General features: G+C 41.8%; 2 protein-coding genes across 2 annotated transcripts in view; both read left to right on the top strand.

Moving 5' to 3' along the window:
- Positions 1–2,229: 2,229 nt before the first annotated feature.
- LOC118339943 (male-specific lethal 3 homolog) lies at positions 2,230–12,217 on the top strand. The gene is made up of 14 exons (XM_035677770.1): positions 2,230–2,474; positions 3,771–3,853; positions 4,046–4,141; positions 4,351–4,445; positions 4,538–4,635; positions 5,001–5,129; positions 5,427–5,584; positions 5,736–5,894; positions 6,021–6,256; positions 6,400–6,489; positions 6,957–7,066; positions 7,406–7,505; positions 7,648–7,732; positions 10,415–12,217. Exons 1-14 carry the CDS (start codon positions 2,376–2,378, stop codon positions 10,512–10,514), a joined length of 1,638 nt encoding a protein of 545 aa, XP_035533663.1. The 5' UTR covers positions 2,230–2,375; the 3' UTR covers positions 10,515–12,217.
- Positions 12,218–14,441: 2,224 nt separating this feature from the next.
- Positions 14,442–24,845, top strand: part of LOC118340185 (FERM and PDZ domain-containing protein 4-like) — a 72,901-nt gene continuing 62,497 nt past the window's right edge. The window contains exons 1-2 of the mRNA XM_035678056.1: positions 14,442–14,704; positions 18,646–18,709. Coding sequence (XP_035533949.1) covers positions 14,442–14,704; positions 18,646–18,709 — 327 coding nt within the window. The remainder of the gene's footprint in view (positions 14,705–18,645; positions 18,710–24,845) is intronic.

Raw genomic sequence — 24,845 nt, 5'->3', positions numbered from 1 at the left:
GCAACAGGGAACCTGCATCAATCCCACTCAGGAACAAGTCAGGTTTTGGGTCAACCACCGATTCTCACACCAAGCAGCCAGCAAGAGATTCGGAACCACCCGAAAAATGTCCTAAGCTTCAGCATTAGGGGAATTGGAGCAAAACCATCCCGTCCTTTTAAAATTCTACCTTGAACAAATGGTTCATACCCCCAATCCAGATGCTGAATGGACCCATTCAAACATTAGGCTGCAGTGATTTATGACGTCGACTATCCTTAAATGTGCACCTCTTGTTGAGTGGTATGCCGATGTTCGAACTTGTACAAATTCTTTGAGTTGCTACCCTAAGGTAAGGGGGTGTATGATACCCCGGGTTGCTTCATCTGTATAGGTTGGTTTAATATAGATATTTAATCTAAGAATATGATCATGCAGAGTTGTAATTGAGGCCGTTTGCAAGGGTCCAATATATCCTCCGCAGGTTTTTTAATAATTTTCATGTCATGGATCCCTAAACAGACACAGATGGCGTTCCTCTTTGGTGAGTTTTTTATCCCTCCTGTAGGATCTATTTTTTTCATCTGGATGTGGAGATTATAAAGATGAAGATAAAATGTGTAATTAAAATTAGGATGAATAAAGCTAAATAACAGTACAAATCTCTTTCACATGTTTTTTTTATGGATCCCCGAAGGACCCAAAGGGATCCTTGAACATTAGTTTGAAAGCTTAATATTTATGATGTCACTCGTACACACGGCCCAAACAAAAAATTGCTAATACAAAGTACTAATAAGTAGGCTTTAGACTAAATAAATACCCTGCATGTAGTCAAGCTAATTAACCTAATGGAATGAAAGCAGTCTGGTGGTGACTTCACCACTGAGGCAACTGAGTTCATGGAAGTGTTTTTGTGCTCATATACTGACATCTGTTGGCCATTTCTTGAAATTGCACCGCTACTACGGCGTCCGTGAGAGACCATTGGAAGTAGTGGAATTGCGGTTTTCATGCTGCCTTCACTGTTAATGGGAAATGTTGAGACTAGAAGTTGTGCATTCAAAAATGCTCAAAACAAAGCAACGAAATGGTACACAATGGATGAGGATGGATAGGATAGGCGTACTACAGTGTCTATTCAACCGCCCTCACACATTAATGGCATGGAAATAAAAGTTACAAATTCTTGAAATATCGACATCAATATTGAATCTCACATTGAAATTGTGACAGAGACGTGTGTGTTTAATGTTCAGTTGCATGTATAAACAAACCTCAGTCAGATAAAGAATTAAAAAGGCAGACTTTAGGAATAGTAAGTAAACTATTTGACATGTTGGATGCACACACAGCCATAAACATTCAAGACACATATACAAACCACAAGGGGCAGATCTATATTCATGGGGTGGCCAGAGAATGGCAGAAATATATGCTGATTTAATCGCACACCCTCACACATATGAATATTTGCTTTGAAAAAAAACCCTAAATAAAGATATCTGAACTCAAACACATTACATTGTTGAGTATTGAATACAAATATCTTAAGGTGGCATAAGAAATCAATATATTGTTTGATTTTTCCACATTTCCAGTCTAAAATTTAGCCATAACAGATCATTAAATTACCTGTTAATTTCCATTTCTTAACATCTTCTTTTTTTAAATTAATTTAAATTCATGTGTTTAATTTGAAAGCATTTGACACCAAATTGGGGTGGCATGGTAATTTTTAGGGGAGCCACCACCCCATGCCACCCTGTAGGACTACAATAACCAAGCAAACACGGCGGTCTGCAAACAAACTTACCAGTGTTGTTTCCATCCAGCAGCTGTCACTTTGAGTCCAATCCAGCAAAAATAGCACATCCAATAAAACCCACATGAAATATCCACTGTTGAAAAAAAAACCCCAACACTAACATTTTCACTGGCTTGGCTAGTAGGGGAGCTAATATCAGCAGGACACTTGCAGACATGGAGAGATTAGTTGCTGAGAGTGAGGAGACGTTTGTGAGGGAACAGGTAAGGCCACAAGAATCAGATCAGAAACTGATCTGGACTTTTTCACACTTTTATTATTGTGCTTGAAAGATAATTTCATTCTGTTTTGAGCCACCCTGCCCTCTCATGAATAACGAACAGTCCCTACGCACAGCAGGCCATGTGCACAACCCAGTTCTGTTTCCGCAGACCCGAAGAAGGGGAAATTACGAGGCGCCATGAAGGCAGCAAAAGGCTATGGTTGCATTTGTCCCACAACAGCGCCATCCCTCCGTGCTCTGTTTTTGTGGAAGACCCCCCTCACAGGAAAGAGTTTGGCCAGGAAAGGGTTAAGGAGTTTATAGGGTCCAGATCGATGCCCCTCTCCCACACGTCGCCATGAACAAATGAATTCGCGGGGAATTAAATATCATTTTCACAAAGGAGAACGAGTCCTGTGCTTTGAACCCGACCCCACCAAGGCTAAAGTGTTGTATGACGCTAAGGTAATGTTTAGCTCAAGTAATTTAGCTCCACGGTTTGAGGACTTAGTAATAACAAATAATATATGATGGAAAAGCAAGGTAGATACTGTAAGGTTAAAGATATAACGTTGGGAGTCGACCGTGAAGGCCACTTTAGGCCTTTGTAATATAACGTTAGCTGTTCATGTAACGCTATCTGGTTTCCGGGGTACGTTTGATTGCACATGGTTTTTTTTTAAACGCATGTTTTCATGTTTTTTTTAAGTAGTAAAGACAAATAACGTTATGTTGTTTTGTAACGTTAGCTGTTAGTTCGTTTTAAACTAGCCTCCCTGGTGAGACACTTCAGCCAAAACTATTACCACTGCATGCAGTTATGTTATTTAAATTAACGCTGGAGATATTTTATAGCCGGGGTAGTTATCATTCAGAGTACTTTAATGCACCTAAAACACACAATAAACAAACGCACCACCACATCTGCCCCGCTAACTTGGCCAACACGGACTATTGTAACACTTACTGAGGTCTGTTTTAAAGCCACTGCATGCGAACTAACGATACGGTGTTTATGTGTTTGAAACAGACTAAAAAGCCGAGTTTAAGTTTTTATTTTCTTGTCTGTTAACTCGGTTGTTTTGACTAAGCTAGGTGGCTACTTAGCTGTCAGGCTAAAGCTAATGGAGGGCAACTGAGTGTTTCCATCGACTCACACTGGTTTGCCTTTTGCTAACCGATGTTAGAGACCTAAACGTTACCAGTAACATGTAACTAAATGTGTGTGAGATGCAGTGGTGTAAGACGCTTCAGGTGTTTCACAGACGAAGCTGTACAGCAATGTGAAACATTAACATACGTTTGAGTCCTGCTTTCACAATTGTTACAGCCACTTAAAAGTATGAAAAGCAAGATGCTGAATGCTCCGTTTTATCATTTTATCAGCATCATTTTAGTGTTATAGCTGGGTTATTTGATGCTAAGTTGAGAAGGGCATTAGTATTGTGTAATTACTTGTACATTGAGTTGCACATTAATTATAAACAGATTTTACTGCTATTCCCGAGTTTCTTGCAATTTATGAGGAAAGCTAATGCAGCTAGTTCCAAGCTAAACTGTAAGGTTGTAATGAGGTTATTATAGTACTTCAGTAGCCCAATAAAGTAAACTAAATGATAATGACTGATTTGCCATTTTGTTTTTTTTTGTTTTAATATAATAATATATATAATAATAATATTTCCTGTTGAAAATGCAAAGACTTTCAAACCCACTTGAGCCTCTAGAAAACGCCGCGCTCATCGTGTGTTCACATTACAGGTCCTTGATGTCTTGATAGGTACAGATGAACATGGAAGAAGAATCCCAAAGTACCTGATTCACTTCAACGGTTGGAACAGGAGGTAACATTAATTAATTGATCATCTACTTTTACCGGTAGATGAACCCAGAATTACTGCCATCCACCTACCTAACTGTATCATACTCATTGTAGTGTGTATCGTTGCAGAATCTCATGTTCATCAACTTGTGTAATGATGCAGGTGTGTGTGATTTTTATTATTTTTTTTAAATGTGTGTGTGTTTTTGGGTAGCTGGGATCGTTGGGCTGCAGAGGATCATGTCCTAAGGGACACTGAGGAAAACCGTAAATTGCAACATAAACTGGCTCGCAAAGCTCTAGGTCGCATGTAAGTTCATATTATGTTCATTCATTCAGCCGTGGAGGTAAACACCATCAAAATATCTTAACTATTGAGTATATTTTCATGTATGTGTATCTGTTTCAACAAGGACGGCACAATGCTGCCAGTGAAAATACATGACACTTGTCGCTTTTCTGTCTTTCGAAGAGACTAATACAGATGCCATGTGTTTTTGTTTTCTGTCCTGGCGGTAGGAAGAGAAAGGGATGGGCGAAGAGGCGTCGTCGTCAGTCTGGTACTAAATCTTCTCTGAAGACTCTCCCTAAGGAGGACGACAGTGATGACGCATGTGAGAAATCTTTTTCTCGTCCTTGTGTTTTTCGCTCCCAGCCTCCCTCAGCAATCACATTAATCCCTCTCCGTACTTTTCACCGTCACCAGGTCTGATTTCGTCTTCGGAGAGCAGTGACGGCGACGATTCTGACCCTGACTCTTCAAATAGCGGGGACAGCACCTTCTCTGAGGATATTAACAAAATGGTGAAGTGGATCAGTGCAGTTTCCATCTCAGAAAGGGGCATAGATAGACCAACATTTACATTTTAGGCCTTTAGTTGATGCCGTTATCTCGACCGACTTGCATCAGAAAATTATGTTAATTTCCTTCATTCCAGTGTAATGTACGTTTATAGTAAACACCTGTGGCCTTGTAGGTTAAACATAGTCTAGATCTTACTGTTATCAGTTTGGTAAACCAATATTTTTATGCAAACTAGCTGACTCACCCTAGTTAAAACTAGTTAAACCAAACATGAGTTTTATAGCCGTGACTTTTCCACAGAAAGCCATATCCTCTTGGGTTCTATAGAGCGTCTACCTGAAGGTTCGTATCTCGTTTGTTTCAGAGGGTTGAGCCGGACCTTAATGTTAAGAGGGAGTGCGAGGAGAAGGTCGTCCATGTTGACATCAACATCCCGGATATTCTGAAGAAGAAACTGGAGGATGACTGCTTTTACATCAACAAGAGGAAGAAGGTATGTGCAGATCGTAGGGAGTGTTAAACATAGTCTTTTAGGAATTTGATACATGTATTGTGAAGCAGGTGTCGCCCTGACAGCTCACTTGGTAGAGCTGGCGCCCTATGTACCAGGGCTCCTTGCTGGTTCCACTCCGACCTGTGGCCTTTGCTGTGTCTTTCCTGTCGCTCTTCAGCTGTCACTATCAATTAAAGGGAATAAAATCCCCCCCAAAATTATATATTAAAAAAAGCATGCCTAAATTAAATCAACCTGAGGCTTATTCATAATTGGCTCTGTTTTTTTCCCCCCTAGCTGGTGATGGTTCCCTGTCAGACGAATGTCGTGCACATCCTAGAGTCCTACGTCAAGCACTTTGCCATCAATAAAGCGTTCATGGCCAACGAGAGGTACCGGCGTCAGCAGACCACCACACAGAGCAGCAGCCCCCAGCCGATCCCTCCAGAGAAGAGGTGAGCCTGAACACACATGAGCCAACATAGATCATCTGCCAGCGGTGAAATAATCGTTCATGTTTATGAAATTATCAGATTCATTTCTACATGTGCATGTATGATTATAAGCTTTAGTTATGAGGTAATGATCCTTAAATTTTCTTTTCAGCGAGGAGTTGTGTAAGGAGATGGTCGACGGCCTGAGGATCACGTTTGACTTCACCTTACCCATGATCCTCCTCTACCCCTGTGAGCAAGCTCAATTCAAAAAGGTCAGCTCCTCCAGGGTTTTCCTGGCCGTCAATGAAAGCTCCCCCTGCTCCAGCAAGTAAGTGTTTGATGATAAATCGACATGCTGTTTCAGAAACCACTGCTTGGCTGCAGTGAACTGCATTTTGTCTGTTGTGCTTTACCGTGAAGCTGTAAGCCTTTTTCTCTCCATTTGCGTTTGAAGCGCCCAGCGAGAACGCAGCCCGAGCCCGTTGGGGCACAACCCTCCCACCCCCCAGTCCACAGACAGCCAACCTGCCCTGAGCGACATTTCTGCAACCACTCCCACCGCCCCAGCCCCCACCCCGAAGCGCCGGCGTCACCCTGACATGGACTGCATCTCATACCAGTCGCAGTCGCTCAGACGCTCCACCAGGAACACATCTGGAGGTGACCGGCCCGCTGAAGGAAGCAGTGGAGGTAATTTTTGAAAACAATCCAACATTGCATTGCCTATAAAGAGACTGTATTCTTGTATGTTTTATCAGTAATTTGTGGGATCTCTCATGTTTTGTGAAGCATATTGCTACAGTTATTTTTCTGTAATAAATGTGATGACCCAGGAGGAGGCAGTGCCACAGCATCCCCGCAGCTCAAACGCCGTTTAGTTGATACCTCATCCCAGCCCAAGTTCTTCCTCAACCTCGACAGAAGTAAGCTGACACAAAAAATATTACTTATTATTATTATTATTATTATTATTGTGGTATTACTCTGTCACATTCAAACTGACCTTGTAAAGTTTTCTATCGCTACATATTTATTCCTATTTCCACTCTATGAAGCTCATCCTTTGACTTGTCAAGATGTATGTATGTATATATTGTCCTAGTCTGTTAAATAAAGCTTTTAGTATAATCATGTTAAGTGTACTGACAGCCTTTTGTGTTTGTAATAGCCAGTTTGACCCAGTAGATGGTGCTATCCTACTTCTTTCCTCCCACATTCATCCCCTGTCAACTACACTCTCCTTAGACTAACTTTGCTCCCTCAAAACTTTTTGTTGCTTGCATTAATCCTTGCTGTCATTGATTCATTTTGGTTAATGAGCAATAAGCTACGCAGCAAGAAGTTTATTTTTTAAACATGTTGTCGCTCTCTGTTCTTCCACTTTACCCAGAAACCCCAGTGCACAGTGGCTCATCTTCCCCGCTGCCCTTGACGCCAAGCAAAGAGCGAAGTGGGCCTTTCTATGGCCTCGAGAGCCGGAGAAACAATGAGCTTAATGAGGTGATTAAATTGTGTGAACACACTGTAAGCGGGAAGAGATGCGATGACTTGCTCAAGGACACTAGCATAGTTACATAAATTGCCTCCCTCATTGCAGGGAGAGAATCTAAGCAATCCGTATGAGGTCTAATTGTCAGACAACGCAAAATACCAAATATGTAAAACTTTTCTTGCTTGCACTTTTTCAGGCCCATGGTATCGCCAAGTTAACATTGACCAATCAGTTGAAGCATATTTATCAGAACTTCATTACCAGTTCAAAAGTGCATTTCAGATTCAGTGAATAAAATATGTTGTAAGTTTCTGTTAAATGCTTTTTCATTGTACTCTGTCAACCAGGTCCTCAGTTGGAAGCTGACTCCTGATAACTACCCTCTGAACGACCAGCTTCCTCCCCCCTCCTACCTGTACGGCGCTCAGCACCTTTTGCGGCTTTTTGGTTGGTGTCTTTGATGGTTTTACTCTCACTGGTTCTCTGTACTCATTTCCGCAGTTGAATTGTTACTGTTTTGATGATTCCCGCCAGTCTCTTGTCCCTTTGTGCAACTCCTCCCATGCTCACCGTCTTGCTTTTCTTCCAGTGAAGCTTCCTGAGATCTTGGGAAAGATGCAGATCCCTGAGAGGAATCTTCGAGCCCTGGTCAAGCATTTAGAACTCTTTCTCAGGTAAACGATAATTGTGTTCAAATGTAGCAGTGTTATTACCTTTACGCATAAGAGGTACGTTCTTTACAAAGCAAGAGAGGCATAGAAGCGACTTAATTAAAATGGGTTAAAGAATACAGGTTTGTTCACGCTGTGCAGATGGGACACAAACAATCGTTGGAGCACTCAGGCCTGAAGGCTTAAAGTCGCTCCACTAAAAGATTCACACATAATATTGAAGTCTCACCCCCTTCTGGAAAAATAGATTGTTCCGTCAGGTGGTCAGAAGCTGTATGAAGTCAGATATAATTTCCCTGGAGGATAAATCATTCAGAAGGTGAGGTGCCGCATTCAAGGAATGGGACATTAACTAGGAACTAAAATGCACCTTGCTAATAACCTGCACGGTCCATTACCCGAGGTTTGACCTCGCTTTAAGTGTTAAAGCTCAATAACAACTACCTGAGCTACAGGAAGTTCTCATTTCACAGGGAGAGAGGAAACCTGGAAGCTACTGGCACAGTCTGTAGAACAGACAATCACATTTAGTGTCTTATCTCCACTACCGCGATGTAGTGAAGTGTTTGGTAGCCTGCGTGACAGGAACATAGAAAAAGCAAGGGATTAAAAGATGAACGACAACAATAGAATTCCTAGAAACACAAAAACAGTGATTGTCAGGAAATTATCAATACACCACAATAACCAAAACAAAAAGGCAAGGAAGAGTAAAGTAAATGAGAACACGGAGGGGAGGAAGAGATGGAGTGAGAAAGAGAATGTGTTAGAGGGAGGGAGATGAGTGGGCGTTACACAAGCGCGGGAGTCTAATCTTTAAATCCTCCCTAGCGATCTTCAGTTCAGCCGGTCCCAAACCTGGGGGATTTAGGTCCTCTCATTCTCTAATCAAACACACGCAGTACCGCCTTCTGCCACCAAGCAGTGCTGTGGAGCAGCACTTGAACTCACCGTGGAAGTGGGCACAGTGACAAACTTGAGACTGAGAGCCAAAATTACCTCTGTTCCCCCACTCAACCAAAAAAAAATTATATAAATAAATAAACTGGAGCTCTGTACTTGGTGCCACAAAAACCACAAGGTGGTCTTTGAAAATAGCTACAACTAGCATTTATGTGAGACGGGTGTGCAGTATGAAAGGATTACTGTATTCAGCTATGTGATGCCTTCAGCTGATATTTTTTGTCACGGCGGGACAGAAGTCTTCTAAACCAGCGTTGTCAAAATGGGACCATAACACTCGGTGCAAAATGAAATACAGAGACCTTATTATTTTCAGTAGCATTAGCAGTTCCTCTGGGCAAAGCATCTCATGCAGTGTCATCAGCAGTCGAGGAAACATGGGTAGAAGGGTCTTTTACTTCACTCCACTGGCACTGGATGCAAATCACTGATGCATCTCTTGTCATAGAACATTAATCTGCAGAACGTCACAGACAATAACTTGCAAAGAAGAGTGAAGTGCTTTTAACTTTTGCACTTTCAATCTCCTCTGTAGCTCTGTGATGAGCCAAGACAGGTTGATAATACGGAATGGAGAATATATGCTGACGTTTTTCCTCGGCAACTAATTAATATTTTGACTGTGCTGGGGACTCTGCAGGAGGCTGGACACAAACTGAAACAGTGGGAAAGCCTTCATGCCTTTTTACTCTGAAATCAGCCTCGTGGCAGATTGTGCCGAGCGGGAAAAAAAACTGATTGATGTCGCAGAGACTGAAGTGCATTGCATTCTGGGATTTGGCCACAGTTGATCTCTCACTCTCCCTTTCTCCGCAAGAATGATTATGATTAAGTGTGGGTGTGTGCGTGCACACGTTATGCTGATTTACAATGTGTATGCCTAAAGCGGCTTGCCTTGTGTTATTACTGATCTCACAACTATAGAGATTAGCACAAGTCTGAATATCCTGCACCAAACAGCCCAAAAAATTTTTTTCCAATTAATAAATATGCATTATAACCTGTTCAGTGCCTTTCAGTGAATCATAATGATTTACTTTTTTTAGCTGGCAGTGAAGAATTAGGTTTAAATAAACTTAATTTATCTACTTACTTTTGATTTGTTCACTGCAGGGTTCTCCCGTGTTCCCTTTATGGTCCCATTAGGTTGTCTTGTTTGTTATTCGTTGTCAAATCGTTCTTAAGTTTTCCTCTGATGAGGATAATTTGTTTGCATTGAGATTAGGAGGGCCGGTGGAGCTAAGATGAGATGGCAAGATTTAGAGGATTTGGCCGAGTAGCGGATACTAAGAAGATTCCGGATTAGTTTTCCCCGCTGCTGATTAGATGGGAGGGTGGGGTGGGGTGGGGATTTTTCACTCTTTCCCTCTCTGACTGTTGGTCGGTCATTCTCATGTTCTCTGTCTTTCTGTCATAGCGATTGGTTCTCTGGTGGCGGTATAGGGATGGATGAGGAGGCTTTGTCTTTGGCATATATACCCCAGGACAGAGGTCAAGGGGTCTAGGATTTATGTGGAATGAGCCAGGGATATCTAGGAAAACCTGAAGTTAAAGTGAACTGGAACGTGACATATGAGATGCTTTCCTGCCTCACGTAAGCCTATCGGGGTCCGTGCTGTTTTGTCATGTGACAACCGGCTTATGTTGAATATTTAATGTGTCGAAATATCTCACCAGATTTCCTTCTCTTGTACTTTCCCTTTCCCGCCCTCTCTCATTTAGGTTTATGGCAGAGTTCAACGAGGATTTTTTCCCTGAGTCGGCATATGTGTCAGCATCCGAGGCCCACTACAGCATGAAACAACCGAGGCCAGTTTATTGAAGGAGACGTCGGGCCATTGTGCTTCCTTCCCTTGCTTGTCTCTACACTGAACTTCCCCTTCAGCTTGTTGAGACCGACCTGTCCGGGCTCGTGCGCAGAGGACTAAGTAGCAGCTTTCTCTGGACTTCAGCTGCGTTGTTGTCCTGGACAAACCTTTTTCTCTGCCTCTGGCCTAATGTTAGTTTTCCCGCCGTTGCCGTGTGGAACCAGTTGCTTCGAACGCGCCACTAACCCTCACCCAATGCTCTGTTTGTGGGACTGCCCTGCATGTCAAGCAACCTTGCGCTGCTTTGCTTCAGTGTACTCGTCCAAGGCATGTGTGTTGGCATGCGCTACCATTCCGTAAAGCCCCACATAAGGTTTAATTCATAGGAGAGAGCTGCTCATCTGCTATTTTTCTTTTTTTTTTTTTTTATTACCTGGCCTACACTTTTTAAAGCCAGGCTCAGGCTGGGAAGTTCTCCAGCCTCTGTAGGTATTAGAGGCCGGATAAAACAAGTTTTGAATCACTCAGCTGTGGGCAGAGCTCCTTTTTCGCCCACTCTGACCTTGTGGTTCCTCATAGCCACAGTTTTGGAATATTGTGTTAATAGGAAGGGACACAGATTGAAAAGCCCTGTGTTCTTGTTCTGGCTGCCCAATAAACTCACTTTGAATACTCTTCAGGGCATTGTATGTTTGCTTGCCTGCTTGGTAGTGTGGGCCCCTCTCAGTGTTGTGACTTCCTGTAAGCGCTTCCATTGCAGCGCCACCAGTGATCCTCTTTCGGAAATAATTCCTCTGCAGCTACAGCAGGACTTGCTCTTCTTATCCTGGAGATGCTTCGCTGCTTTCGCTGAGCAATTCTAATTTACCGATGCGCTAAAACTTTCAGGAATGTCGTTTTGTTTCCTCTGGAATGTTCTTTTGCATTACACTTTTTGGATGTGTAATGTCCACTTACTGTCCATGAGACATTGTGTTTCTTGCTTTGTTTTGCTTTTCATGTTGTCCTGTTCATGTCCGATAAATGCCGAGCAGCTTTTTATTTAAATGTTTTCTACCCGTTCCTCTCACCGTCAGTAACAGACAGCATAAGACACAATGGCAAAGCGTGTGGCTCCTTCATTTTCATACACAGCAAAGTTGTAATATCTTGTACTGAAAGTAATCTTTACCAACAGGTAATCTTAACATACCGTTAAAAACCGGAGGCTGAAAACAGTATTTTCAAATATTAAAGATTGTTTTAGACCTATTCAGTGCAATCACTTGAATGTTTCAAAACTCAATTAGTTTACATGTATGTGATTTACAACTTAACAACGGATGCTGTTTGCCAAACATTTTATAAGAAATAGTCAGAAACTAATATCTGTAAATGCAACAAAAGCTAATTTTTAGTTTGTCATGACATTGTGAAAATGTAAATACAAAACACCTGTTGATCAGTATGTTATTTATTTTTCTTTGCACACCACTGGATCACTGTTCATATGTTGTTTGTTGAATTGGTTATAAAATACTTGACAAGACCCATTCCAGACATCTGTCTATGCAGTATCATATAAACCACTGTATGTATAATACAATGTATGTTTCTTGTGTTATGTACAGAGGTATGTTTTGCATAGCCTGTAAACTTTTCTGTTTATTTCCAACAATGTCTGTTTACTTTTCTTCATAGAGTTTCAAATAAAGACTTCCTAAAGCTTAACAACTTCTCACATGTAGAAAAAGCACCATGACTGTGTCTGCCCACACTGCCCTGCTCGGTTTTTCCAATGCGTTGTACTACCTTGATCGATGCCTGCTCATTCCTGCGCCTCTTCCTTCCTTCTTACCGTTTTTTATTTTTTTTTAACTCTAAGATAAATCCACAGGGAGCTGGCAAATAGATTTGAACCACAGAAAACCTCACAAAGCACTACCCTATTAAAACTTAAAAGCAGATGGGAGAATTTTATCAGCTACCTTGACCTTCCATATCCCCGGACTACAGCTGATTAAAACTTGAAGTCTAAAAATGCTGTCGCCACCGCTTGACATTTTGAATCTGCTGTCCCTGTCAACATGGCTCTTCTGTTTTGTCTTTGAGCTACTTAAAAGCGAACCCCCTATTGAATCTAGCTTGTTTATGTGAAAACTTGACACTACTTTGACACTATTTAATCAAAGGTCTTTAAAGATAAAACTACCAGAATAAAAGCCCAAACGGCAAGACAGGGTCTGCTATTGATGTGCTATGATACTGTCCGTTGCCCTGCGAGCTTTGGAGAGCAAGTGGAAATTTTGATCAAATCAATGTACCCTTGTCTGCTGAAGATGGATTGTATCTTCTGGTACTTGTTGTTCTAAGCAGAGGTGGACATGTTTTTGGCAGAGATGAAAGATCAACATTTTGCTCCAAATCAGGCACTTTTGAGACTGGTAGTCCTCGAACACCACTGTGTTGAGGGACGTTTACAGACTTGGTGGGCAAAGTTACAGCAATATAATAATACAGCACATTTGTCCAATGTGGTCAGTTCAAGAATCAATAGTCCCTCCTGCAGCAGGCAGTGTTGCGTCCATCAAAAGTGACACGTGGGATCCTTTCATTTTAGCTTAGCATAAAGACTGGAAGCAGGGGGGAAGAGCTAGCAACCAGCACCTTTTTATAGCTCATGATAAATAATTCCATTAGTAAATGATTTACTTCCTCCTGTACTGCAAATTACTTGTTTTTACATTTCTGTTTATTTTTGCATTTAACAAATGAGACACATTGTGTTTATTAATTAGCTTTAGAGGTGCTGCTAGGCATGTTTTTCTTTCTGTTTTGCCAGGGTTGCTGTCTTCCCCCTGCTAAGCTAAGTGACTTCTGGCTTCTGGTTTGTCTGGACTGCTGTTAGAGAAATATAGATAATATAATGCAGAAGATTTGCTATTGTTTTATATAGTAAGCTGAGTCCTTCCTTCTATTGCCATGCTATCATGCAGATTCTGATCTGATTTGATTATTTTATATATTATAACTGTACAACAATAAATGACTATTCTGGTGCAGTTGACCTATAGGCATACGCTTGAATACCCTGAAAAAGTTAAATACTAAAAGGAACTTGGATTTGATGAGCAAAGTACCCAAGCACTGTATCTTTACTTTCTGCAGAACTATGCTCTTAGTCTATTCCCAGTGCACCTATGGGGAGGCTGGCTAACCTGGCCTCCCCATATTGAGGTCCTAATGGGTTTTTAGTGGTGAGACGTAATTGTATTTGGGCCGCGTCAGACTTCTTGTAATGAACTGCTTATCGCTGCAACCCAAGACCGCACTCTCTTGCCTGCTGCTATCATGTAGCCACAGAAGCCACCAGTTCAAGCCTCTCCATGCATCTCAAATCGATTTCCCGTCCCGCACCGTCTCTATCCTCTTACCACATGATTCAATTTTTGAGGGGTGGGAAATGGGATGTAATGAGATGTGAGCTCTCACCTCATAAGTGCTGCTGCTCGCACCTTTCACCTGATTCTGCCTCTTGTTTGTGTTCACCCCCTTCCATCTGCAGTGGCTGGGTCCTATCTGTGTCTGACGACTTCTTTACTCCCTGAGTGGTTTTCTTTTCCTTCCCCTCACATCCATCACCATCCCTATTGTCTAATGTTTCCCGGCGATTGGTCTTTTGTCTTTCCGTTCCTCTGCTCACTCTCTTCAGTACTTTATCAAGACAGAAGAGAAGAGAGCGGGAAGCTTTTGGCCAGCAGGAGCGCGCAGACATATTTCCTGCCATACATTTGTCTAATTTGGAAGCATTTTCTGCTTCCCTTATTTTCATCTCCTCCAAGCTTTTGCTTTATCAAGACATTATTTGTTGTCTTCATCCAAGTGTCTTGGTCATTCTTTCAGTTTTTTTTTTTACTCTCCATCACCCCGTTCTCGTGTGAACAATGTTTTCTTCATGTGTCATGGACCTAGGAGATGGATTGCAAGAGGAGCGTGTGGACACCAGCCCCTCTGCCTCCTCTGACTCTTCGTGGACATCATTTGACCTTAGCACCGACCTCACGTCAATCAGCTCCGACCATGCCTCGACTCCTGTGACCGGTCCCAGTGGCGGTAAAGCGTTCGAGGACCGGCGCCTGAAGACATCTTATTCAGTCAAGGTCTCTTCTGAAGTGCGAACCAGGGAGGTGGCGTGGAGGGAGACATCTTTTCTCGGTGATGATGAGTAAGTGCATCATTGTAATAACTAGAGAATTCATCAGGGACAAGGTGAAAATAAGTGACAGAATCACTTTCATGTGCAATCTACTGGTGAGAAATAGGAATTTGGCCACACCCTTTTCCCAGTATAATCAGATGACTTAAAATGAACATTAAGCACATAATATTGTACAGAATGAATGACACTCATATTGCTGCCTTGCAAATAGTCTTTTCCTACATGTTGAACTACATGCTAAATGCTAAAGTTGGCATGCTAACCTGCTCGCGTGATAATGTTGACATGCTGAGGTTTATCAGGTGTAACGTTCACCATGTTATTTTAACAAGTTAGCGTGCTAACATTTGCTAACGAGCACAAATTGGAGATATTTGGTTGTGTACCAAAGTATTGTGGCTAAAAGTCAGGGTCAGTAAAGCCATTAGGATCCATCATCTGGAAGTCATGGATGTCTATATTCGTCTAATAAATGCTAAGCTAAATTTTAACTTGCTGATAACACCCAATAGGACACATTTTGACTTGGTGCGGCTAGATAGTCAGGGTCAGATTTATCCTCTAGGGACGGTAAAAGTACAGAATTTCAAGGTAATCCATCCGGTAGTTAAGTAATGACTTCACACTGTACTTAAGTTGTGGACAGACCAACTGACAGATACTACAGTCTCCAGAGTCGCACCGCTGGCATTGTAAAAAATAAGTCAATATGGCCTCATGCCAAAGTGTCCTTGAAAGCAAGGCACATAATTCCTGTCAGCGTCATGTCACTCAAATGCATGCATGATTGTGTGCATTAGATTCACATTTAATCAAGGTAACAGTAAACATGCCATTCTCCATGATGCAGTTAGTTTTAAATACGCCAACTTGATTTGACCTCTTATTGTAATGAGTCTCTCAGTGTTTTCTAGTCAGTGCCAGAATGCAGCAATGAGATTCATTATTTCCCATATTTTCATCAAAATTCAGTCAGCGGATTGAATCTGTTCCCGTAAATCATTTCTGTCTCATGTATTATACTGATGTAGACTACAGTGCAATATAACGAGTCCGTTGATACAAACACAAGGTAGATCAATACGTTTTCATTAAGACCACCAATATCCATAAGTGGTTTTGCATACTTTCTGCGCTTCTGATGGCGCTACATTGATATTTTGATCAAGACACTTGGCGGTCTTTAAAAAAATCATTCTGTGAAGGCAAGGCTTGTTCTTTCCCCCTTTTTAGCAGCAAGAAAAATAACACTAACCCCTCTAGAAAGGATGGGAGCCACCAGCACATGAATGCAAGTGTTCTCACTGAGACTTAGCTTTCAGCCCACAGTGGTGGTGATTATCTGTTTCATCTGGTTTTAATCATGAGTGCTTCAGTAATGGGAGTCTGATTCCCAGTAGCAGGACTGTGAGAGCGGATAAAACAAGCCCTGCGTTAGTTTAGATAGAGACCATAAATCACCTCTCCTCCTTGAATTCTTTAGAGAATCTCAGTCTCTGGCAAGTGGGAAAACCCTGGGTGTTGTTCATCAAGCCTTTCTTTTTCTCTTTCCTTTTCTTTGCTTCCACTCTCCATCACTCCACCAAGCCCTGATATATATAATTACCCTTTCACAGAAAGACAAAAGTCTGAACACACTCAGTGGATGACACTCTCACCATGTCTTTAAATCAGCTATAACTCCCTGCGGAGTGTTCAGTATCTTTACACGGAGACTGATTAAACTTTTGAGGAATATATCAGAACCAGCGGAGGAATATGAATGCATTTTGCTCTTTAGATCTGGGTTCCCATCTTAAAACAGAATATCTGAATAGAAATGGAAAATAACACTTTGCATATTATACATATACAGTTATACATATTGTTATGCACATATAAAAGGATATACAGAATACAATATTTACAAAAATGCCTTTCATACTGATCAATTAAAAAAAAAAAAATTCTGACTTAATTTATTTCATTTTAATGATATCACATTTTTTATGATATTTCAAAAAGTTTGGGCAAAATTCGCTTTGTTACTTGGAGAAGTCGCTAGTGACCCTTCACTCTTCCTCCACTTTGCTTCCTCCTCCTCCATATTTACCTCTTTGCGCTCTCTTCTCTGACTCCGTAATGTGCAGGGAAACAGTTAATGTTCTTCTGCTGTATTTAAAGTCTAAAAAGGTTACAGCGGTCAGTGCGCTTAAACCCCATTGGCTGGTGCATTTAGGGAAGCTTAGCAATGATTGGACCATCTGGAACAAGATGGAATGCCTCACGTGAGAATAATAATATGAATAATAATATAATTAGCAGTTCTGAACATACATTTTGCTGCTTTTGCCAATGCTGAGCCATAGTTTTATAAACAAAACTAAAAATCACATCCCCAGATGTGAAGAGAGGTAGGGAGGGTGAGAAAAGAGAGGCAGCCTGAAGAGGATCATACCACAGAGGGAGACAGCAAGAGATGTAAAGAAGGAGGGGGGGCAGATAAAGAGATTAAGCGACTTTCCTTCATGCTGAATCACCTGACCCCCATCACCAGTCTTTTGGACCTTCTGCCCCTAAAGTCCCAGCATTTCCCTTTCTTCTCATTTAGTTTTCCTCCTCCACTTTCTACACTTTCTAGTACTTAGCTGCTTCACAACTACTTTTTTCTTTTTCATTTGTCACCCCCCCCCCAAACACAAAGTAATTTCGTTGCAGTTGTGGTTATTGTTCTTGTTGGAGCCTGCCCTTCCGCCGGTGGCAGCCTGAGGATTAGGATACAGTCGGGCGGAGACACGCAGCATGATGGCACACTGAGTCATGAGGTAAGATAGTGTTTACTCACATCTTATCCTCCATGTCCATATGATATAATGATTCGCTCTGTGGATGAGATACACTATCTACGAAGGAGTGTAGTGAAGGTGCAGAGGGGTGTTTGTATGTGTGTGGAGTTTCTGTAGTCATTTCTTTCAATAATTTGCCAAATTATTTTTTCTCTTGTATCTTGGCTGTTTAATTAATTCATTCATTTTAGATTCTTTATTGCAGACTTTTCTGCACAAAATGCTGTATCTATTCACTTCCATTCTACTTATGGCACAGCACAGATAATCAAATATGAGTGTGTCTCCGTGTTCCAGTGCACTTAGTGCCTCATTTCATCTGAGCAGAGGCTGTAAATGGTAAGGTCTTGTGGAGGAATTTGGAGAAAGTTGTTTCTGTCTCTCCAGGCAAGCACAGTGTGTGGCATACAGACATTTTCACAGTTGGGTGGAGGCACTCTGATCAGAGTCCTCCCACTTATCTTAGTGTAGTAACTGCATTTCCTATTTCTTTCAAGCTCTGTGGTTTTGTCATAAAATTTTAGGATTTAAAGTCAGGTTTTAGTGTGAGGCTCTGCAGTGCAGTCTATAGGACAGCCGATGCCTAAACCCACACACAGTATATACACACTTCCATTTCCCAGCCTGGATTGACAGAACAATACCCACACACACACACACACACACTCGCAATAATATTTCATTTGAGACATTAAATGTGGTGGATTATTAAGTGTTTAATGAGCTTTGTCGCCAGAAGAGAATCTCAACAGAGGATTCAGTAAATTGTTTTTGAATTGTTGTCTACCCCATCATGGTAGTAATTTAGTAATTGTTTGCTATCAGCAATGACAAGCTATTATGTGTACTTGAAACCAAACTTACAAAACACTACTTGAACTTGAAGCTGTGTTGCATTTACAGTGGACTTAGTGATGATGCGTAATGTGAAAAGTGCTGCATGTAGTGGCAGAATGCAGAAAACTGTCACCCAACTCTGCATTTCCCCTCAGCTCTATAGAGTCTTTTAGTGTCTTTCAGTGCATTGTTTTGGTTTTAGGGCCCGCAACTTTACTGTTTTGGTGAGACTGTTTTATTAAAAGTGGACATAGTCTCCATGACGCCACCAATATGTTTTTCTAGAGCCATCGAGAAGCTCAGTGTGGTGGCTCTGGCCGTCGCCATCGTGGCAGTCCTGACTCCGCTGGTTAACAGCTAATCCAAAAATGGGCGAAGAGGTGGAGCATGGGTATAGCCTGGTTACTAATACCAGCCACCTTTGACGCCACCCAATATTGAAAGTAGCCATATCCTTAATTATGCATAACTTTAAGCCTTAATAATGATTTAAACAGGTGAGTTGTATAAAAAGTTGTCATGAATGGGAAATTTAGCTGTAAAGACGGAAACAGATTTACGTTTATTTCTTTTAAAGTTGGACATTTTAATTTGGGGCCTTTACCTTTACAATTAACTTATGTAGCCAGCCTCAAGTGGCTGTTTGAGGAGCTGAAATTCATGTTACTACCATGTTGGCTTCATTTGCCAGCCACGGAGAGTGCCGCTTGGTTTCTACCTGCCCAGCACCAAACAGCTAGTTAGTAGCTAGCTTGTGAACCTAGTGGAGCATTTAGCAGCAAGAAAAGAGTCTGATATTTCCCTCAGGAGTTGGTCAACACCAAATCGAGGCTGCAAGGAGAGTGAATACTGGATTTTTCACTGTTGTAAATTGCTTTACAAGTGCAGTCAGAGATAATGTCCAACGAGTTATGGCAGAAACCATACCAGTATCATGGAGACACTATATGAAATGACGCCAACAAGGAATGGAAGCATTAAAAGTGTTTTCCTACCTGATAAGAATCATGTGATGGTCCTTTGAGCAGTTGGCTCCCTTTTAAATGAGTCTAAGGTTACACCATCGCTATTGCTGCACAGTAATATGGTTACACAGTCAGCAATGTGGCTTTTTATGAGTCACGCCAGATAACGTTATATGGCAGGCCTTAATGCATTAAAATCACATTTAGCTCACACTGGATGTTCAAAGCAGATATGGAATTGGTCAGACTGGAAGCCGACAAAGGAAACACTCGAAGTAACAAGAAAGAAAAGGAAAGCATGTATTTTTTGCAGAGATGACTAACTCGCTCCACTTTTGTCTCATGCATCACATTTGAGTTTAAAATTTTGACCTTTAATTGTAGTGCCCTCATTGGACCACCAGTTGAATTTGTGAGCATAGCCGGATGTGTGCGGAATACAGACTTGAGAGTTACAACCTATCACAATGAGACATCTTGACATTTAATTACAGTGCTTTTATTGGGATAATACATGCAGGAGTAATTTTTGACTAAATCTCGACCTTTAAGCAGTGATTAGAAGAGGGCAAAAGTTGTCGAGCATGCAGACAATTGAGCAACCGTATGGGTGCAAAACAACTAACAATACAGAAAAGTGGAACACAGATCTGTACTGGTCAGCTGGCAGCTGGGTCAGTTATTTCATGGCATATTATGACTGATAGGAGAGAGTGTAATTAAAGAGGATGAATCTCTATTCTCTTTTTAATGAAACAGTAAGGACCTTTGGCGCTCAGGAGTTAGCCGTCTGTTGCATCAAATCCACCAGATGAGACTCTTTTAGCTGTGAATGAGATACAGATTATGAGAACTGATGACAGGTTCTTGCTTTTGTTGTGCACTGGGATGAAAATCCATTATCTTTTATTTTGCACAATAAGTTATCACCAAGATCCTCCTCCCATACATTTATCTCTGCATTCCTTTGTTCCCCCCCCTCTTCCCCGGATTCAGACCTCCTTTTTCTCTCCCACCTCCCCGTCTTCCTCCCATTCTTTGCTTTCCCTTGACAGTCCACATAATATTACATAAAATAGAGCTCATGGTTGTAAGTGGATAAAGAAATAAATTACCTTTACTTAGGAGACTCTTTTGCTTGCTTTTCCCAGTAAACAAACAGGGTTACATAAAGTCTACAAAGCCTCCAGATGGACACGACCGAGGTCCAGTCATTTGGCCAGGAGTCATTTCTAGCACAACATGCACACAAACACACACACACACACACACACACACACACCTGTATGTGCGTGTTCTTAGGGCATTTAGGAGCTTATTCTCATTCCTTAATGCCATATTTGTTCCCTGCATGCTCACCTTTGCCATCTCAACATTTACCTTCATAGCAACCTTAAGCTTACTTTGATTCATCCTAACCTTTAGGAAGGCGTGCTAGCTAACACATTTATTCATGTTGAGAAAATATTTAAGAGCGATTCTACTTCTAGACTAAATAAGCGTGGTAAATTAGTTAAGAAATAGGCTGTAAATGCAGTTTTCCATGTAGCTGTGGTCAGGGAGGAGCCTCCATAACTGCAGTGGAAAACGCTAGCGGGTTGATATCTGATATTCCATATCAACATAATATACTCTATCAGCAGATATTTGAGTCAAACCGTAATTTTCTATTGTGCTGTATTTAAAATTAGAAACATGGGTCATGGACATGTAGACTGGCTATAGATAGCTACTTGGAACAAGCGTCAGTACCAGGTGGCATCTCAGAGGTAGCAAATGGAGCTGGCCTCCCATGGACAGGAATGTGCAGGGCTAGCATTATATATGCACATAGACTACAGTAATGCGAGTAGTTAGTATGTGGAATATTATATAAAACATTCATCGCTAATCATTGCCATTGTCCTCCCAAAACTGTTTTGTCATGTCTTCAAAAGCCAGCTGAACCTGCTTAATTTCCTCTGACTACAATTTACGTAATTGTAAAAACTCTGTGGAACATCCATTTGCATGTTGTAATACAAAGAAACTGATATTGCAATGTACATAAGCCAAATTCAGCTGTCAGAAGAATGATGTACTCACCCACAAAGGGTGACTGCAGAGGACATCAGACCATGCAGCCATAAATCAGAAGGATAATCAGACAGGCAGCACTTTTCACCAGCCGGCTTGATGTTATAAAGTTGAGTGTTTGAGACTGTAGGTGCTGTATATCACTCGGCTTATCAAAGGAGCGCTTGCTATCACAGATGTTTTTATTGAATTAGGCCAGCAACACCTCCAGCAAGCTGAGCGGTGATTTCTGGCATCTCTGAACATTTCACATTAACAGAAAATGCAGCTAAAGTCACCTCCACTGCTTTTATTCACTAACATCATTCACAACGTCAAAGCAGGAAGCTTACACTGCTTTCATCACTTAGAAATACATTTGTAGCAAGCCAACACAGCATATAAAAAAAAAACAAGCTTCTTTTCTAGATCCTTTGTAACTTCCTCTTATAGATCCTGAAGCAGAGATCTTGCCACTTTCACCACTTCTTGGCGTTACTTTGAGAGTGGCTCATTGATTTTGAGTGTCTTACTTTGTCTATTATCTCTGCAATCTGCAGTCTGTACCTGCAGTTGAGCAATTTGAGCCCTTCACCATCAGTTTTCTGGGTCAGTATGTGCCAGGTGAAAGGAAAGCACAGGGCAAAAAACAGTCCTATCAAAGAGCGTTAGTGAGATATATTTCAGTTAAGGACAGTTATCCTCTGTCAGAAAAGAAAAGTACAAACCCAGTGATGGGCATCGTCTGTCGGCCGCTTATAGGTTACGTTGTGGGCAGCTGTCATCTCAACTTATCATCATCGGTTGAGCATTAAAAGGTAAACGACAAGCAAGGTCAGCGGAATTGATTGAACTTTGAGCAGCGGGGTGTAAAATCTGTGCAGCACATGATGCCTAAGGTAGCACTGTGGCGAGGGCTTGGTGTCTTCGTGCTCTCCATAGTGAAACAATGCATAATGCTGTTGAGAGCTTGAGAATCCTTTTTGTAGCACAAAATCTGTCTCTGCACTGCACTGTGCCCTCACGAAGAACTTTATCGTGACGTGTAGCCACTAGAGTAGGTTTACCGTAGGTGCCACTGAGCCGACTCATGTCATCTGTATTCTGTCTATGAATTTGTGGTGGGGGGATTTTACACATGGTGGTTTTTTGAAAAGCTTATCCCAGTATGTTTAGACTCAACATACTTCAATTTGAAAAGGCTGGGATTCGAAATTGGTGTCCATATAACACCTTTTTGGTGAAATATAAACATTAGTGTTGAGTAAATAGGTAAGTTAGCAAAGTTTCTAGGTTTAGGTAAGTAAGATTATTTATACGATATCAACATTTGACACCTTGTTACTCGATGCTTGGTTCCTACTCGGAATATATTGACGTCCAACCCAAAGGACTCTTCGTGTTGTGAAATATAATTTACATACAATATAACCGAACAGTTGGCTGAATAAATGGAATATAAAAAATCCAAATAACAAAATAAATTGGTGGCGGAGGTGCATCAGACTGCATTACTTCTAAAATCCTGCCTACAGCCTTGTTTCCTATCTTTCCTTTACCACATTTTACCGCATGGGTTTTTAAAAGTCTATGCCCTAACTATGCCCTTTAATTTGTATTTGTCCACATGTAAATGCAAAAAGGGTGAAGATTCTCAGCCATGACCCCCCCCTAACTCTGTTACAGCACCAGTGCCCCCCCCCCACTGTTGATTTTCCAGTTTGTTTAAGTAATTTCATATAGTTTGTGCTCATCCCCCCCCCCTCCTCACTGACAGACCCAGAGAGAAAAGGGAGGGTAGGAGTAGATGGTGTGTGAATAAATGTTCTTTCTCGCTCAACACAATCAGATTTTATTGTCACCAATCCTTGTTTATCTCCTCCACTGACTCAGCAAGGTCGACCGTGCTGTTACGCATCCTTCTCTTATTCTATATACATTATTGTTGTGTTAATCTCCCGCTGCCTGCTGTATGCCCACAGGCACAGCTGACCTCTGTCTGCTCCAACCACAGAGAATCACTTCACAATCATTGATTCTCATGCATTCACGCACATATATATATATAAATACGACTTCAACTATATGTCACACACCCATCGCCTGCTCTGTGGTTTAAGTGTGTTGTCAGACGTCTTTGTGTCTGAGATACACACACGCTTGCGCACACATGCTCGCTGTAAGTACAGCTGCTGATGTCTGCGCTTAGTAGCAGCTCTAAAGTTGGCACACATCTGTTCATGCATTGATCCATCCCCGCTCCGTGTGCAAGCTATGTGTGGGGAAAGGGAGTGTGTGTGTGTGTGGCATTGCCGGACACACTGTATATCACACATCTTGTCATCTCTCTGGTGATGCCGTGTGGGGGAGGTTTTCCCAACATTGTCCCCCGCGATCTCACACCGCATGACACTCTTCTGCGTTGCATGAGTGTGTGCTGGTGTCCGTGCGTTTATGTGTGTGTGTGTGTGTTTGTGAGTGAATGGAGTTTATCCCCGCTGGCCCAGATGCCCCGGCTAAATCCATCACCAGTGGTGCTGCACAGCGGTGCTAAGCTGGAACATTTGGCACCAAGCTAAGAATGAAAAAAAAGAAAAACAGGAACACACTCAGACACACACATATGCACACACACACACAGAAAATTGAGTTTGGGGATTTTTTTTTTAAAAGAGATTCAGAGGTGGATTTTTTAGTGGAGGAGTTGGACTCACGGAGCGGGACAGGAGCTCTTTCTCGGACGCTCTGAGCCTTTTAGTGGTGGTGGGGCCGGGGGCGTCCATCCCACTCTCTCCACCCGTTCATTCCTTCATCTGTCCGGTCCGGCTGACAGGATGGAGCCGTGCGACGACGATGACGAACTGGGGATGTTAACCGCTTTCCAGTAAGTTCTGGCGTCCTTTGATGCTTCTTGTTGTTTGCTTGCTGTGGCCGTTGCACATAATGCAAGTCTTCACCTTCATGTTGGACTTATTTGGAAAGAAGAATTTCTTTGAGCTGAAGATACATTTTCAGCCACTGACACCTCTTTCAGCACTTCCTAACCAGAGTGTTTAAGCTTTTTAGCGAGGGCTTTGTTGATTAAGCCATTTGGAGGGTTTACATGGAGGTTGCTGCTGGTTGTTGGAGCCTGCCATAGGCCTGTTGCTCAGTGTCACAGATTCTTTATAAGTACTGTTGTCCTCTGTTTCAGACCTATTTTTGGGGACTGATCTTTTGATGCCTTCCCCTCATTGCTGTTTTTGTTTTCATCTGAAACACGCACCATACATGGATTAAGTGTATTTTGGATTAAGTCTGTGTGCATTTTTTTTTTCTTTCCCGGCCAGCCAAAGTCAGATCTGCATTGTGTCTAATTATGTCACGTGTTACTCAGAGCTGAATGTTAAATTGTAAACACTAAAGCATTTCGGTGTTTTGGAGAAGTTGGAACACTCACTGAGACACGTGACCAAGCAGGAATCA

The sequence above is a fragment of the Morone saxatilis genome, unplaced genomic scaffold (assembly GCF_004916995.1).
Source record: "Morone saxatilis isolate NCDOM2014 unplaced genomic scaffold, NCSU_SB_2.0 Contig6, whole genome shotgun sequence".
Classification (NCBI taxonomy): domain Eukaryota; kingdom Metazoa; phylum Chordata; class Actinopteri; family Moronidae; genus Morone; species Morone saxatilis.
This window is presented reverse-complemented; position numbering and strand designations above follow the sequence as displayed.

Bases quoted from the DNA above. Each gene is read 5' to 3' on its own strand.
- LOC118339943 (XM_035677770.1), top strand. From the start codon at position 2,376: ATGAATTCGCGGGGAATTAAATATCATTTTCACAAAGGAGAACGAGTC. The intron at 4,446-4,537 runs GTGAGAAATCTT...CACCGTCACCAG, and splicing joins GGACGACAGTGATGACGCAT to GTCTGATTTCGTCTTCGGAG. The intron at 7,067-7,405 runs GTGATTAAATTG...TCTGTCAACCAG, and splicing joins GAAACAATGAGCTTAATGAG to GTCCTCAGTTGGAAGCTGAC.